Below are 18,500 nucleotides of genomic sequence, written 5' to 3'. Positions count from 1 at the left end.
ACAGCCTTGTAGTGTAATTTGAAGTCAGGTAATGTGATGCCTCCAGATTTGTTCTTTTTGCTTAGGACTGCTTTGGCTATTCAGGCTCTTTTTTGGTTGCATATAAATTTTTGGGTTATTTTTTCCATTTCTGTGAAAAACAGTGTTAGTATCTTGATAGGAATTGCATTGAATATGTAGATTGCTTTAGGCATTACGGTCATTTTTATGATATTGATTCTTCCAATACTTGAACATGGGACATACATTTGCTTGTCTGTATCATCTATGATTTCTTTGAGCAGTATTTTATAGTTTTCCTTGTAGAGATCTTTCACCTCCTTTGTTAAGCTTATTCCCAGTTTGTTTTGCTTTTGTTTGTTTGCAGCTATCATAAAAAGGGCTGAGTTCTTGATTTGATTCTCAGCTTAGTGGCTGTTGGTGTATAGCAGTGCTACTGATTTGTATATATTAGTTTTATAACCTGAGACTTCACTGAATTCATTTATAAAATCTAGGAAGTCTTTTGGAGTCATCTTTTGGGTTTTCTAAGTATACAATCACATCATCAGCAAACAGAGACATTTTGACTCTCTTCTAATTTGAACGTCTTTTCTTTCTCTTGCCTGACTGCTCTAGCTAGGACTTCCAGTAATGTGTTGAATAGAGTGGTGAAAGTGGGCATCCTTATCTTGTTCCAGTTCTTAGAGGGAATTCTTTTCACCTTTTCTCCCATTCAGTATGATGTTGGCTGTAAGTCTGTCATAGATAGCTTTTATTTTGTTGAGGTATGTTCCTTCAATTCCTAGTTTGTTGACATTTTTTATCATAAATGGATGCTGGACTTTAGCAAATGCTTTTTATGCATCAATTGAGATGATCATATGGTTTTTGTTTTTAATTCTGTTTGTGTGATGAATCACATTTATTGACTTGTGTATGTTGAACCATTCCTGCAACCCTGGGGTGACACTCATTTGTTCATGGTAAATTATTGTTTGGATGTGCTGTTGGATTCAGTTTGCTAGCATTTTGTTGAGAGTTTTTGCATCTACGTTCATCAGAGATATTTGTCTGTATTTTTCTTCTTTTGTTATGTCCTTTCGTGGCTTTGGTGTCATGGTGATACTGGCTTCATAGAATGAGTTAGGGACAATTCCCTCTTTCTCAGTCTTTTGGAATAGTTTCAGTAGGACTGGTACCAATTCTTTGAACGTCTGGTAGAATTTGGCTGTGAATCTGTCTGGCGCTGGGTTTTTTTTGTTGGCAATTTTAAAAATTACGGATTCAATCTCACTGGTTGTTATTGGTCTGTTCAGGATTTCTATTTCTTGCTGATTAAAGCTAGGTGGGTTGTATATTTCCAGGGATTTATCCATTTCCTCTAGATTTTCTAGTTTGTATGCATAGAGGTGTTCACAGTAATCTCAAATGGTCTTTTGTATTTCTGTGGTGATGGTTGTAATGTCTCCATTTTCATTTCTAATTCAGCTTATTTGAATCTTCTCTCTTCTTTTCATGGTTAAGACAGCTAACGGTCTATGATTTTGTTTATCTTTTCAAAGAGCCAACTTTTTGTTTCATTGATCTTTTTTGTTGTTGTTGTTGTTGCAATTTCTGTTAATTCTGCTCTGATCTTTGTTATTTATTTTCTTCTTCTAGCTTTAGGTTTAGTTGGTTCTCATTTCTCTACTTCCTTGAGGTGTGACATTAGATTGTCAATTTGTGATCTTTCAGACTTTCTGATGTAGGCATTTAGCCCTATAAAGTTTCCTCTTAGCACTGCTTTTGCTGTATCCCAGAGGTTTTGATATCTTGTGTCACTATTATCATTCATCTTGAAGAATTATTTAATTTCCATCTTGATATCATTGTTAACCCAAAAATCATAAAGGAGCAGATTTGCTTAATTTCCATGTATTTATACAGTTTTGAGGATTCCTTTTAGAACTGATTTCTAGTTTTACTCTGCAATGGTCTGAGAAGAAATCTGATATGATTTCAAGTTTTTTACATTTTCAGAAATAGACTGACATAAACATATTCAATTGTTATTTGAAAAAAGTACAAAGGCAATTCATTGGAGAACTGATAGTCATTTTGACAAGTGGTGCTGAAATATTTGGAAGTTCACAAGCAAAAAATGAACTTTGGTTCATACCTCACATCTTACATAAAAACTAACTCAAAATGGGCTATATATCTAAATGTAAATTTTAAGACCATGGAACTCCTAAAAGAAAATGTAGCAGAAAATTATGGTCTTGGGTTAGGTCAAAAGATTCTTAGATACGACACTAAAAGCTTGACACATTGATAAATTGTGCTTCATCAAAATTATAAACTTTTGTGCCACAAAAGATACTTTTAAGAGAACAGGGGAAAAAAGCCACAGACTCAGGGAAAATATTTGCAAATCACCTATCTTATGAAGCGCTTTTATTCAGAATATATAAAGAATTCCCTAAACTCAGTGATAAGAAAACAAACAATCCAATTAAAAGTAGACAAAATAATGGAACAGAAACTTCAGCAAAGAAGATATATAGGTAGCCGATAAACAGAAACATCATTAGTCATTAGAGAAATATAAATGAAAACTACAACCTCACATCTATTAGAATGGCTAAGATAAAAACAACTAAAAATACCAAATGCTGGGAGAACCGAGAGCAACTGGAACTCTCATATACTGCCGGCAGGAATGAAAACTGGTACAAACACTTAGGAAAACAGGCAGATTCTTATAAAGTTAAACATAAATTTACCATATATAATCCAGAAACCCTACTCCTATGTGCTTACCTAGGTGACATGAAAACTTATATTCACACAAACTCCTGTATGTAAATTTTTATAGCAGCTTTATTCATAAATATCAAACCTGGAATCAATCCAAATGTCCTTCAACTGGTAAAAGGATTAAAAAAAAAAAAACAAACTTCTGGTATATCTATACACTAGAGTATAATTCAACCATAAAAGAAAAAATAATTATCAATATAGTTAATAGAAAGAGATGAATCACAAATAAACTTTGCTAAGTGAAAGAAGTACGACCCCTCAAAGCTAAATATTGTGTGATTTAATTTATACGGCATGCTGGAAAAAGCAAAGTTAAGGAGATGGAGAAGAGAACAGTGCTTGTTGAGGATCAAGGGTCCAGGGAGGTTGACTACAAAGGGAGAGTGATGGGTAATTTTCTGGAGTGATACAACTGTGCTGTATCTAGATTGTTATGATAAACCACTCCAAAGCTCACATAGGTGTACACCACAAGGAGTAAATTTCACTATAAATTTTAAAGAATAAAAATATTAACAAGGAACCCAAAGAAATAACTGACAGATGATCAGTTATTATACAGAAGTGCATAATACAAGACTAATATTTAGCCTTGTAAAAAAAATCACCAAAGACTACAAAACCCATTACTTGAAAGGTTTTCAAGTAATTTTTAGGAAACAGGATATTCATATGGTGACACAGTATCACTTCATGTGGAACTTGCAAAGAGCAAAGGGAAAAATGTACCTTTGCAACAGAGAGATTTGTCAGTCACTTTCTGAAACTAGTAAACAGGTATTCGTGGGATGGCTTGACACAGTGTATCTTCTGACCTAATGCAATCTGAAGAACACAGCGTTACTTATGACATTTTCTTGCTAAAAATGTGTAACCCAAATCCAATTAATCAAGTCCTCAAATGTAAGTGCCAATATATACAGAAATACAGAGAACTAACTATTTAAGTACATCATGAAGAAATAATCAGACACCTACCATTCAATGAGACTGGTGTCCTGAAAAATTAAATCATAAAAAGGGCACAGTATGGTTTTTATATTAAAAAGAAATAATCAAATGCAACATCAGAACCTTGAAAACCTGACTATAAAAGATACTCTTTGAGAAAATTAGAAAATTTCATATTTGGACTAAATGTTAGGTGTTACTAGGGGATTCCTGCTAATTTTCTTTGATGTGGCCATGATGTTGTAGATAAGTAGCACAATGCCCCTTATTTATTTTTTATTTTTTATTTTTTTAGTAGAGACGGAGTTTCACTGTGTTAGCCAGGATGGTCTCGATCTCCTGACATCATGATCGACCCGCTTTGGCCTCCCAAAGTGCTGGGATTACAGGCGTGAGCCACCGTGCCTGGCCAATGGCCCTTATTTTTTAAAAGATACACATTGAAGGATTTAGAGGCAAAGTAACAGGATGTCTCCAACCTGTCAGAGGGTTCAGCCCAAACAATTCTAGTTTCTCTCTTCTATCCTCCCTCCCTCTCCTCCTCTTCCCTTTCCCCTCTCAAACACATATACACACAAACACGCAAACTCTACATTCAAATAAATTTGGGAAATACTGCAAACCATACCTCCTTGAATATCCACAATGACACTGGTATGCTACTTATGAGTCTAATTAGCTCTACAATTAAGAAACCAATTAATTACATATTTCCCAAGCTGATTTGACCACAGAATTTTATTTTGAATGAATGTTTTGAACAGCACACGAAACTAGTTTCAAGGAAACAGGTCTAAAAAGACTCTTGAAGTGCCTTATACAGTAACTGACAATGGCAAAGGAAGCAGCTTTATAAAAATTTATATTAATTTGAATTTTATTTTCCTTTAAAACCATTGTAATTGTCTAAGTGTAAGAATCAAGAAGACATTTGTCAAAGGCTGTTTTCATTTTTTTTTCTTATGGAAAAATATTTGGTTTGAGTTGGCTTATTTTATAAATTTCCGGCCATATGGTACATACTATTTTGTGCCTTACTTTTTTTCATTCAGCAATTATGTTGTAATCATATTTTCATGCCACTAAATTTTTCAAAAATGTTATTTTTAATAGATGCCTAATATTTCCATTTTACAATGAAACCATAACTGATTTAACCCTTGCACACATTGTTGTGCAAATTTCAATGTATTTAAGTCTTTGTTATTAAATTTAATTAGGGAATAAGTAACTTAAAAACAAATATTGGACCATCTCTCTATTATTTCCTCAGGCTAGATTCCTAGTCAAGGAATCACTGAAGGTAAGCCTCTTGATTATACATTTCCAATGTGTTTTCCAGAAAGGTTATATCAATTTGCATTCATATCAGCAGCATATAGAAATGTCTGTTATCACTACCAACATTAAATGTGGTGAGATGGAGGGAGGTGGAGCAAGATGGCCAAATAGAAAGCTTTACAGATCATCCTTCCCAGAGGAACACCAAACTGAAGAACTATCTGCAGAAAAAATCACCTTCATAAGAACCAAAGATCATGTGAATGATCACAGTACCTGGTTTTAACTTCACAACACTGAAAGAGGCACTGAAGGGAGAAGAAAAGACAGTCTTGAATTGCCAATGCCACTCCTCATCCATCCCCTGGTGGCACAGACAGAGAATCTGTGTACTTGGGGGAGGGAGAGCACAGTGACTGTGGACATCCCATTGGAACTCAGCACTGCCAGAAAGCAAAACTGGGCAGAACTTAGCCAGCACCCAGGGAGTGAGCATTTAGACCCGCCTAGGCCAGAGGGGAACTGCCCATCCCAGTGGTCAGAACCTGAGTTCCATCAGGCCCTGACAGCATGGGCAAAAGTGCTCTGGGGTCCTAAATAAACTTGAAAGGCAGTCTGAGTCACAAGGACTGCAATTCTTGGGTAAGCTCTGGTGCTGTGCTGGGCTCAGAGCCAGTGGACTTGGGGGACATCAGCTGGGAAAGCCAAGTCAGTGCTTGTGTTACCCCTCTCCCAACCTTAGGCACTGCAACTCGCAGCTCTGGAAGACACTATTTCCCAGTGCTTGAGGAGAGGAAATGGAAGAGTAAAGACAAATTTGTTTTGCGACTTGGATACCAGCTCAGCCACAGTAGGATAGGGTACCGAGCAGAGTCCTGAGGCCCCTATTCCAGGCTCTAGTTACCAGGCATCATTTCTAGACACACCCTGGCCAGAAGAAAACCTTCTGCCTTGAAGAGAAAGACTCAATCCTAGCAGGATTCATCACCTGCTAACTAAAGGGCTCTAGGGACCTGAATAGGCCACTGTGGTAAACAGGTAGTACTTACCCCGTGGTATCTGGGTGAGACTCAGAGACATGCTGGCTTCAGGTGTGACCCAAGCACATTCCCAATATGGTGGCTTTGGGGAGAGACTCCTTCTGCTCGAGGAAAGAAGTGAAGAAAGTAAAGGGAACTTTCTCTTGCAGCTTAGGTACGAGCTTGGCCACAGCAGGGTAGAGCATCAAGCAGGCTCTTGGGGTACCTGATTCCAGGCCTTGGCTCTTGGAAAGCATTTGTGGACCTGACCTGGGCCAGAGGGGACCCCACTTCCCTGAAGGGAGAGATTCCTATTAGATAAATTTGACAAAGAGATTGAAATAATTAAAACAAATCAAGAAGAAATTCTGGAGTTGAAAAATGTAATTGACATACTAAAGAATGCATCACAATTGACCAAGCAGAAGAAGGAATTAATGACCCTGAAGACAGGCTATTTGAAAACACACAGTGAGAGGAGACAAAAGGAATGAAGCACACCTTCAATATCTAGAAAATAGCCCTAAAAGTGCAAATCAAAGTGTTACTGGCCTTAAAGAGGATGGAGAGAGAGAGGGATAGAAGTAGAAAGTTTATTCAAAAGGATAATAACAGAACTTTCCAAACCTAGAGAAAGATGTCAATATTCAAGTACAAGAAGTTACAGAACATCAAACAGATTTGACCCAAATAAGACTACCTCAAGACATTTAATAATCAAACTCCCAAAGGTCAAGGAAAAAGAAAGGATCCTAAAAACAGCAAGAGAAAAGAAACAAATAACATACAATGGAGTTCCAGTAGTTCTGACAGCGGACTTCAGTGGAAACCTTACAGGCAAGGAGAGAATGGCATGATACATTTAAAGTGTTGAAGGGGAAAAAAAAAAATTTATCCTATAATAGTATATCCAGCAAAAATATCCTTCAAACATGAAGGCAAAATAAAAAATTTCCCAAGAAAAGCTGAGAGATTTCATCAATGCCAGACATGTCCTACAAGAAATGCTAAAGGGAGTTCTTCAATCTGAAAAAAAAAGGATGTTAATGAGCAATAAAAAATCATCTGAAGGTACAAAACTCACTGGTAATAGTAAGCACACAGAAAAACAGAATAAAAGGACACACTGTAATTGTGGTGTGTAAACTATTCATATCTTGAATAGAAAGACTATAAGATGAACCAATCAAAAATAATAACTACAACAATTTTTGAAACATAAACAGTATAATAAAATATAAGTAGAAACAAAAGCTAAAAACCAGGGGGACAAAGTTAAAGTGTAGAGTTTTTATTCATTTTCTCTTTGCTTGCTTGCTTGTTTGCTTATGCAATCAGTGTTAAGTTGTTATCAGTTTAAAAAATAGGTCATATTAATTTCAAGCCTCATGGTAATGAGAAATCAAAAAATATACAACAGATACACAAAAAATAAAAAGCAAGAAATTAAAACATACCTCCAGAGAACATCACTCACTAAAAGGAAGACAGGAAGGAAGGGAAGAGGAAAGGGAAGCCCACAAAACAACCAGAAAACAAATAACAAAATGGTAGGAGTAAATCCTTACTAAACAATAATAGCATTAAATGAAAAAAGACTAAATGACACAGAATAGAAAGAATATAAGGTCCAATGATCTGTTGCCTACAAGAAACACATTTCACCTACAGAGAATGAAAATACATATAGAGGCTGGGCACAGTGGCTCACACCTGTAATCCCAGCACTTTGGGAGGCCGAGGCAGGCAGATCACAAGGTCAGGAGATAGAGACCATCCTGGCTAATACAGTGAAACCCCATCTCTACTAAAAATACAAAAAATTAGCCGGGTGTGGTGGCGGGCACCTGTAGTCCCAGCTACTTGGGAGGCTGAGACAGGAGAATGGCGTGAACCTGGGAGGTGGAACTTACAGTGAGCTGAGATCACACCACTGCACTCCAGCCTGGGCGACAGAGTGAGACTCCGTCTCAAAAAAAAAAAAAAAGAAAATACATAGACTGAAAATAAAGAAATAGAAAAAGATACTTCATTCCAGTGGAAACCAGTAAAGAACAGGAGTAGCTATGCTTATATCAGATAAAACAGATTTGAAGATAAAAACTATAAAAAGAGACAAAGAAGGTAATTATATTATGATAAAGGGTTCAGTCAATTCAGTAAGAGGATATATTAATCATAAATATATATGCATCTAATACTGGAGCACCCAGATATATAAAGCAAATATTATTAGAGCTTAAGAGATTGATCGATGCCAATACAATAATAGCTGGAGACTTCAACACCCCACTTTCAGCAATGGAAAAGTGTTCCAGAAAGATGCTCAACAAAGAAACGTAACACTTAATCTGCACTATAGACTAAATGGACCTAATAGATATTTACAGAACATTTCATCCAACAGCTGCAGAACACACATTCTTTTCCTCAGTACATGAATCATTCTCAAGGACAGACCATATGTTAGGCCACAAAAAAGTCTTTTAAAAAGTTCAGAAAAACTGAAATTATATCAAGTATCATCTCTGACCACAATGGAATAAGATTAGAAATCACTAAAAAGAGGAATTTTGGAAACTATACAAATACATGGAAATTGAACAATATGTTCCTAAATGACCAGTGGGTTAATGAGGAAATTAAGAAGGAAATTCAAAAATTTCTTGAAGCAAATGATAATACAAACACAACATACTGAAACCTATGGGATACAGTGAAAGCAGGACTAAGAGGGAAGTTTATAGCAATAGGCGCCTATATCTAAAAGGTAGAAAAACTTCAAATAACATAATGATTCATCTTAAACCACTGGAAAAGCAACAGCAAACAAAACGAAAAAATAGTAGAAGAAAAGAAGTAATAAAGAGTAGAACTAAATGAAACGAAAAAAACAATACAAAAGATTCATGACAAAAAGTTGTTCTTTTGAAAACATAAACAAAATCAACACACCTTTAGCCAGGCTAAGAAAAAAAGAGAGAAGACCCAAATAAAAATGAGATTAAAAATAGACATTAAAACCTATTCTACAGAAATTCAAAGGATTGTTAAAGGCTACTATGAACAACTGTATGCCAATAAATTGGAAAACCTAGAAGAAATGAATAAATTCCTAGACACACACAACTTACCAAGATTAAACCACGAAGAAACCCAAAACCTAAACAAACCAATAAAAAGTAATGAGATTGGTGCCATAATAAAAAGTTTCCCAGCAAAGAAAAGCCCTGGACCCAATGGCTTCACTGCTGAATTTTACCAAACATTTAAAAAGGAATGAATACCAATCCAACACAAACTATTTTGAAAAAACAGAGGCAGAGGGAATACTTCCACACTAATTCTATGAGGCCAGTATTATCCTGATACCAAAACCAGACAAAGATATCAAAGAAAACTACAGGCCAATATCCCTGATGAACACTGATACAAAGATAATAGCAAATTGAATTCAACGTATTAAAAAGATCATTCATTACGACCATTTGGGATCTATCCCAGTGATGCAAGGATGGTTTAACAGAAGCAAATCCATCAATGTGGTACACTATATCAACAGATAAAAAACCATATGGTCATTTCAATTGATGCTGAAAAAGCATTTGATAAAATTCAACATTCCTTCATGACATAAAACCCTAAAAAATGAGTATAGAAGAAATATACCTTAACACAATAAAAGTCATATATGACAGACCCACAGCTAGTATCATGTTGAAAGGGGAAAAACAGAAAGCCTTTCCTCTAAGATCTGGAACATAACAAAGATGCACACTTTCACCACTGTTACTCAACATAGTACTGGAAGTCCTAGCTGGAGCAATCAGCCAAGACAAATAAATAAAGGGCATCCAAATTGGAAAGGAAGAAGCCAAATTATCTTTGTTTGCAGGTGGTATGGATCTTATATTTGGAAAAACCCACCAAAAAACTATTAAAACTGATATATAAATTCAGGAAAGTTGCAGGATACAAAATCAACATACAAAAGTCAGCAGCATTTCAATATGCTAACAGCAAACAATCTGAAAAGCCAAGAAAGTAATCCCATTTAAAATAGCTACAAGTAAATACAAGTATTTATTTACAAGTTTTTATTTATTTATTTAAATACAAATATTTAAAATAGCTACAAGTAAAATACCTAGGAATTAACTTAATCAAAGAAGTCAAAGATCTCTACAATGAAAACTATAAAATATTGATGAAAACATTGAAGCAGACACAAAAAGTGGAAAGATATTCCATGTTCATGGATTGGAAGACTCAATATTGTTAAAATGTCCATACTACCCAAAGCAAACTACAGAATCAATGCAACCCCTATCAAAATACCAATGACATTCTTCACAGAAATAGAAAAAGTAATTGTAATATTTACATGGAACCACAGAAGACCAAGAATAGCCAAAGCTATCCTGAGCAGAAAGAAGCAAACTGGGAGGATCACATTACCCCACTTTGAATTATACTATGAAGCTATATAACCAAAAGACCATGGTACTGGCATAAAACCAGACACATAGATCAGTGGAAGAGAACAGAGAACCTAGAAACAAATCCATACATTTATGTTGATCTCATTTTCAACAAAGGTGCCAAGAGAACACATTGGGGGAAAGGACAGTCTCTTCAATAAATACTCCTGGGGAAACTGGATATCCATACGCAGAAGAATGAGATTAGACCCCTATCTCTCACCATATACAAAAATCAATTTGAAATGGATTAAAGACTTACATCTAAGACCTCAAACTATGAGTCTACTAAAAGAAAATGTTGGGGAATCTCTCCAGGACATTGGATTGGCAAAGATTTATTGAGTAATACTCCACAAGCACAGATCAAAAAGCAAAAATCAGCAAATGGGATCACACCATGTTAAAAGCCTTCTTTACAGGAAAGGAAACAATCAACAAAGTGAAGAGACAACTCACAGAATGGGAGAAAATACGTGCAAACTATCCATCTGACAAGAGGCTAATAACAAGAATATATAAGGAGTTCAAATAGCTGCTTATAAATAGGATAAAACCTAATAATCTAATTTTTAAACTGTGCAAAAGATCTGAATAGACATTTCCCAAAAGAAGGCATACAAATGGCAAAAACGCATATGAAAAGGTTCTCAATATCATTGATCCTCAGAGAAATGGCAAATCAAAACTACAATGAAACATCATTTCACTCCAGTTAAAATGGCTTTTATGCAAGAGACAGGCAATAACAAATGCTGGCGAGGATATGGAGAAAAGGGAACCCTTGTACACTTTTGGTGTGAATGTAAATTAGTACAACCACGATGGAGAACAGTTTGGAGGTTGCACAGAAAACTAAATGTAGAGCTACCATGTGACCCAGCAATTCTACTGCTAGGTATATGTCCAAAAGAAAGGAAATAATTATATCAAAGAGATATCTATATTCCCCTGTTTACTGTAGCACTATTCATAGTAGCCAAGATTTGGGAGCAACCTAAGTATCCATCAACAGATGAATGGATAAAGAAAATGTAGTACTTATACACAATAGAGTACTATTCATCCATTAAACAAAATAAGATCCTGTCATTTGCAACAATGTAGATGGAACTGGAGGTCACCATGTTAAGTGAAATAAGCCAGGCACAGAAAGACAAACTTTGCATGTTCTTATTTATCTGTGGGAGTTATAAATTAAAACTGACTCATGGAGATAGAGAGTGAAAAGATGGTTACCAGATGCTGGGGTGGAGGATGAGCAGAAATGAAGATGGTTAATGGGTACAAAAAATAATTAGAATGAGTAAGATCTAGTATTTAATAGCACAACAGGGTGACTACAGTCAACAATTTTTTTTTGTACATTTAAAAATAACTGAAAGAGTAGAACTGGATTGTTTGTAACACAAAGAAAGGACAAATGCTTGAGGTGATGGATACTCCATTTACCCTGATGTATTATACATTACATGCCTGTATTAAAATTCTCATGTACCCTATAAATATATATACCTGCTATGTACTCACAAAAATTAAAAATAAAAATAAAAAATAAATGTAGTGAGATAAACTAAGTAACTCTCTGCTAATATACAGCAAATTATTTTTAGATGCACACTGGTCACTTATAAGTCTTTGGATTATATGTTAAAATTATTTTCTATTTTCCTAATAGGAGTTAGTATTAATTACTTCATTGCATGAGTTCTTTACATGCTGATTATATTAATTCGTTGTCAAAGTTTTCATTGGTCTATCTTCCACAATTTTTTCATTACTTTTCTGTTTAGAAAGTCCTATATTCAAAAATCATCAATTAACTACTAACTTTTATGATTTATTTTCTTTTTAAAATTATTTATTTTTATATTTTATTCACTGTAATTCAAAATCCTAACCAAGACCACTCTGTTTCAGATGTACTAGGTGGCCATTTGAGAGACAAACAAGTTCTACATACTTTTGTGATTTTTCATGAATGGAAAGAAGAGACTGCTTTAAATTCTGAAAATACATGTGTAGGAGGAAGGAAAAAAAGGGAAGAAAAAAACCTATGATTTTGTTAAAATAAAAGGTCAGATAGCAAAAATAATTCAGCACAAACTCTGGATCATTTAGTCCTAGCAATCTTCTACTATGAGGAGTTTTAGAATTTAGCTCCATACTCACAAAGTAGAAGCTAGATTTTTTCAGACCAAGCAACTAGTTAGACAGAGGTAGAAACAAAACTCTTGGCTTCAAAGTAATCCCAGAAATACTCTTCTCACCAAGCAAGTCTTACAGCATCTGATGTGTAAAAATTTTTTTTTTAAGTAAAAATAATTCATTTCTTAACTTAACTGAAATGTTTTAAGGATAAGAAGAAAAAACATAAAATAATTTAAAATAGGGGTAGTAAAAAATTTTAAGTTGTTTCTATTTCTGTTCAGTATACTCTCGAGTTATTTTTACAAGAAGTTTTTTTAAGAATAAGATTTAAATTTATGAAAAATCAACACTACTATCAGATGACTTTCTGAAATCCCTCAAGGTAGCCGGTGTCTTTTTTTTTCTTTTTGCCTGTTAGTATATATTTCAATACCATTTATTGTTAAACAGGAAAAATTAATATTAATGACTTATATTAACTTAATAATAAACACATTCTTTATTAAGGAAACATCTCAAAAATCTACTCCAACTTTCTTCTGACTCCCAAAATGTAAGCCCTTCCTTTGTACCTAGATTCAAGTCTATAAAACTGCTCCAAAATCACCAGGGCCATCAAAGGATGCTTTCATCTACAGATCTTCCATGCTCATGTCTCTGAGCCCAAATTACTGAAGGAAGTCATTATTTTCTTTCTCTTTCTAAAAAAGACATCTGTACTACTAGTACTAACTTCCTGTATAATTACTGATGGGGGCATATAGCAACCCTTTAGAAATAAAACTACCAAAGGTAAGCTTGTCTTCTTGCATTTCCTTTCTCTTACTACATTTAACACAGGAGGTTTTCTATGTCTCACATTCAAATATTCTCACTCGGGCTGTCTAATTTTTCCCTCTGATTTTTCATCACTCTTTATGAAGGCTTGCTACTTTAGAATACACATTTTCTTAATAGAAGATAATAATCAGATGATGTCCCCCAAATATAAGTCCTATCTTTCCTATCATGCTGTGTTCTTTGGCTCTTTTGACTTTATTTGAAGTCAGCCTAGAAGGGGATAGAGATAGGCTGTATGAAGTCCATGCTGAGAAGTTTTGCCCTGCCCTACTTGTCCCGTAATATTTCATGGATAGCCCAGTGGTGATTAAATCCCTGTGTGTACAGGAATAACCATGAGAATTTGTTTAAAAATACAGGCTCTGGGGCCCTTTCCCCAGATTTCAGGATTCTATGGCTAAGGCATGCTTTTGAATGACTGTGATACTGGCAGTCCACTGACTATATGTGATATAGTGATTACAAAAATGGCTACAATTCTCCACCTCTCCCTCTATCCATAACCATTGCATGTGACTTTGCTGTTCCTCCAAGAGGTGGAGACTATCTCCCTATCCCATGAATCTGAACTGGTCTTGTTACCTGCTTCAGTAACAGTATACAGAATACAGTGGAACTGACATTGTGCCAGCATAAGACTTGTTTATTTCTGCACTCTCCTGTAAACCTTATGCTGCGGCCTGGTGAATAAGCCCAGGCTAGCCTGCTGGCTGAGGAATGAGGCGTGGCGTAACACCACCATCAGTCAGGCAGGCATGTAGAAGAAGCCACCCTAGAGCAGCCAGACCCCAGCAGACCCGCGCAGACACCTTAGCTCGCTAGCAAAAATCAGCTAAGCCCGGCCCAGCTGCTTCACATACTCATGAGCAAGAATAAGTGTTTACCGTTTTAATCCACGAGTTTCAGGGTGATTCTTAACACAGTGATAGATTATTGATACATCATCACAGTTCTGAAACTCTTCACCTGAGAAATACAGATTTATGCCTTCCTCTCCACTTCCCCGCCACCTTCATAATTTAGGCTTTCCTTTCTTGTTCAGGTTACTGCAATATAGTCTTCCAACTTGTCTCTCGCTTGTTGTCATTCCGCACCTCCATGCACACTGTTGCTACTAAGACTGTATTCCTTAAAGTCAGAAATTATACTGTCATAATTTATGTACTCTCATCATCTAGCATAATGCTTGGTACCTGACTGGTGCTCAATCTTGTTTGCAGAATGACTGCTACTACCAGATTCTTATAACAGAGCTCTGACCACATCAGTCTCCCATGCAGAGCTCTATTGGCATTTATACCACACACTAAATCCACTTTCCGCTTGGCCTATTTAATTCTAGGACTCCTGTGATCCGGACCCAGCCTAGCTTCCCACTCTTCTTCCCTTTCTTCTCTTATTGTCCATTCAAAAGTGAGGGCTGGTGGAACATGACCCTAACTTCTATGCTGATATTCAGACTTCTGCAGAGAATGCCTGTCCACAGCTCTTCAAGTTCTACACGTTCTTGAAGGTCCAACTCAAACGCTATCTCCTCTGTGAAAATCTGATAGTTCTAGGTATGAAAAAGCTCACCATCTTCTCCCTACCTCTAACACTTAGCTTGAGCCTCTCTTAGTCACCTGATGCTAGGGTTACCTGTGTGGTATCACATCTAGTAGGCATATGCCCAAACACAGATTGTTAACTTTTTGAGGGTAGGTTCCAACTTTTACCACTCAGTGCTCCCTATTGTACCTACCATCGTACATGAAACATAAAACTTTAACAAATGCCCTTTAAATGAATAGTTGATTTTTAGTCGCTACTCAAACAATAAAAACAGTAATACCCAAACTCATAATCCAAACCTAGAACAAACATGGCAGAATATATACAGTGTTTTTTCAGATATCATTTTATAAAAGAATCTCCTGGAAAGCCTGCTCAAAATACAAATTTCTAGGCTTTACCCCCAGACAGATTGGTTCAGCAGAAGTCAAATCTGAGCTTGAATTCTTAGCCTATGTGATGTTGAGGGAGATTTGTGGGAGGTTTATGGGCAATATTTTGATACTTAGTGACATTAAGCCTTCTTTACAAATATGAATTCCAAAGAAAATCTTTTTTTTTAATCATGCATCTAAGAATTTTAAGTTTCTTGACTTTAATGCCAAAGCATCAAGTACAGCAGGCCTATAAAAAGAACCACTTTAACAATACATACACAGCCTGGCACCTTATTAGCTTAGGTTGCTGGGAATATGGCATCATACCCCATTCTTTGTAATCACAATCTGCACACATTTTTCATCTACATATCCTTTTTTCTGAACTATTTAAAATTTAATTTACTACAAATAGCCCTTTTTCAGGCTACCTTACCACATGAGGTATGCTTTAAAATAACTGAAGGGTGCAAGACTCCTACCTCGGTCCCAGAGGCTGGCTTGTAATGCTCTCTCGAGCTGTTCTTCTTCACTCAGTCCTGCTGTGTACGTGTCATAGTTCCTGGGTGCTTCTTCATAGTGATCCGGCCTGCCATGCGGATAATAATCCTGATATCCAGAGCTGCCTACAGGCACAAGGAAAAGGTTCTAGAACACAGCTATGGACTGTTGTTTTATACTTCCTGTTTTGTATAAGCAAAGACAAGCGAGCAAGGCATAACATTATTTTAGGTATAATAATTATCCTCAAAATAAGAAAAGATGCCAAATGGTGATCGTCTTGTTACTGTATCCTCAGTGCCCACCATGGGGCTGGACATGAATGAGTCCTTATGTGCTAATGAGGAAAGGAGATATTAATTCAGAGGGTAGTCAGATGTCCTGGGGAAGAGACTGGAATGAGCTATTGACATATGGATTGGATTCTTTCAGCTTAGAGCTATTCAATACTTGGAGAGTTTTCAGTGAAGTCCTGGCTCGAGTCAAGAGAATGGTGGAAACAATAGCTAATAAAGCCTTATTGTCTTGTTGCTCTGTACAATGAGGGGCAGACCAATGTTTCATACAGATCCCACAGAATACTTCAGACAATACCAACATTAAGATGCAGCCAATTTCTCTGTAATTGTAATTCTATGTCAGAGATTATAGTTCCCCCCAAAAAAATGGTTTCTAGATAAAACAAGAAAGAAGAGACGACTTCAAAAAAAATGGTTGCTAGATAAAACAAGACAGAAGAGACAACCTGGTCATTAAATAATGCTTTAGGTACCAAACTTAGGTACACCATTAATAAAGGTCAATAACAGGGAAAAGTTCATTTTTGCAAGATATTTCCATTGATCTTTTCAGTTTGAGGTTATTCCTTACATTTTCTTTAACCGCCAATAGTTAGAGAATTTGTTTGGAAGAGATTTTTGTTCCCCACAGAAGGTTACCAATCTCATTCTGGCATAAAGAGAGAGAAGTAAAATAGTCTGTTTGATTTTTTCTCTTCTTTCCTGCCATTATTATATTCTTTGAAGTTGATGTTTCAAATATTTAAATAATGTGGTTTGGGTTGTTGATGAAGATTCCTAACCTTTACTATGAGTCTTTGTGACAGATCTCCATATTATCCCACAGAGTATAGCAGTACAGGCCTGAGTTGGAGCTTTAATAAGGCTACAGAAAAAAAAACACAATCCAGCCAAAAGAGGAACACTGAATGGCAGAATCTCATTAATTGAGATTTCATGCTCAGAATTTTTGATAGTTGGTCCTGAGGCTATTTTAAAACTTACTGTTGTATTCTTTATGAATATTTTCCTAATATGCAGGATTAAAAGGGAAACTGTAAATCAGCACTCTAGTAGACTTCATTTTCATATAAACAACGAATGACAAAACACATTAGTTTTTTTATATAAATATTGGTCATGAAAAGTAGTTGTGTCTATTGATATTTTTAGAACAGCTTTATTGATATATAATTGACATCCATACAATTTATCAATTTAAAGTGTACAACTCAGTGGTTTTTAGTATATTTTAGAGTTGCACCATCATTACCACAATCTATTTTGGACATTTTCATCATCCCCAAAAAGAAATCTGTACTCCTTAGCTAACAATCCTCACCCTCCCATCCCTTCTCCAGCTCTAAGTAAGCACTAATCTACTTTCTGTCTCTACAGAATATGCCTATTCTGGATAGTTCATATAAACAAAATCATGTAATATGTGGCATTTTGTGTCTAGCTTATTTCACTTAGTATATTTTCCAGATTCATCAATTTTGTTACATTTATCGGTACTTCATCTTTTTTATGGGCAAATAATATTCCACTGTATGGCTTATACCACATTTTGTTTATCCATGTGTCAACTGATAGACATTTGTATTATTTCTACCTTTTGACTATTACAAATAATGCTGCTATAAACATTTGTGAGCAAGTTTTATGTGGACATATGGTTTCATTTCTTTTGAGTATATACCTAGAAGTGGAACTGCTGCATCACATGGCGATTCTGTTTAACTATTTGAGGAATTGCCAGAATGTTTTCCAAAGTAGCTGTACCATTTTCTGTTCCTACAAGCAGTGTATGTGGGTTTCAATTTCTCCACATCCTCACTAACACTTGCTATTATTTGCCTTTTTATTCACAAACATCCTAGGGCATATGAAGTGGTATCTCACAGTGGTTTTGATGTCTAATAATGTTAAGTGTCTTTTTATGTGCTTATTGGCCATGTGTATATAGTCTTGGAGAAATGTCTATCCAGATCTTTTGTCCATCCTCAGTGATTGTGAAAAAACTCTTCTAACTTGATTCTATTTTACTGAACGTCCTTGAAAGTAAAAGAAAAAGGAATGATTGAAATAAACATTAAATAAAATGGTTTAGGATTTTGGAGACTAATTCTGAAAAGCTTTGCCCCAGTGCAGTAAATATTAATTAGGATTTACTAAATACCTCCAATAACCTAACTTTCATATTTTCTCTCACCTGTTTCCCATGTCAAAATATTAACATTATTGATATTTAAAACAGGAGAAGGACACAAGTACATTTTCCAA

The 18,500-nt window shown here is 35.6% G+C and overlaps 1 protein-coding gene across 19 annotated transcripts in view; it reads right to left on the bottom strand.

Moving 5' to 3' along the window:
- RHBDD1 (rhomboid domain containing 1) overlaps positions 1-18,500 on the bottom strand; it is a 164,332-nt gene that overhangs the window by 67,481 nt on the left and 78,351 nt on the right. For 10 of the 19 annotated variants that reach the window (XM_063712444.1, XM_063712441.1, XM_063712446.1 and 7 more), the window contains 1 exon segment: positions 15,918-16,061. The exons of 1 other annotated variant lie outside the window; for it this stretch is intronic. In XM_063712444.1, coding sequence (XP_063568514.1) covers positions 15,918-16,061 — 144 coding nt within the window. 19 annotated transcript variants of the gene reach the window in all.

Source organism: Pongo abelii, chromosome 11 (assembly GCF_028885655.2).
Source record: "Pongo abelii isolate AG06213 chromosome 11, NHGRI_mPonAbe1-v2.0_pri, whole genome shotgun sequence".
In the NCBI taxonomy this organism is placed as follows: domain Eukaryota; kingdom Metazoa; phylum Chordata; class Mammalia; order Primates; family Hominidae; genus Pongo; species Pongo abelii.
The sequence above is the reverse complement of the archived record's forward strand: the minus strand, read 5'-3'. Positions and strand labels throughout refer to the sequence as shown.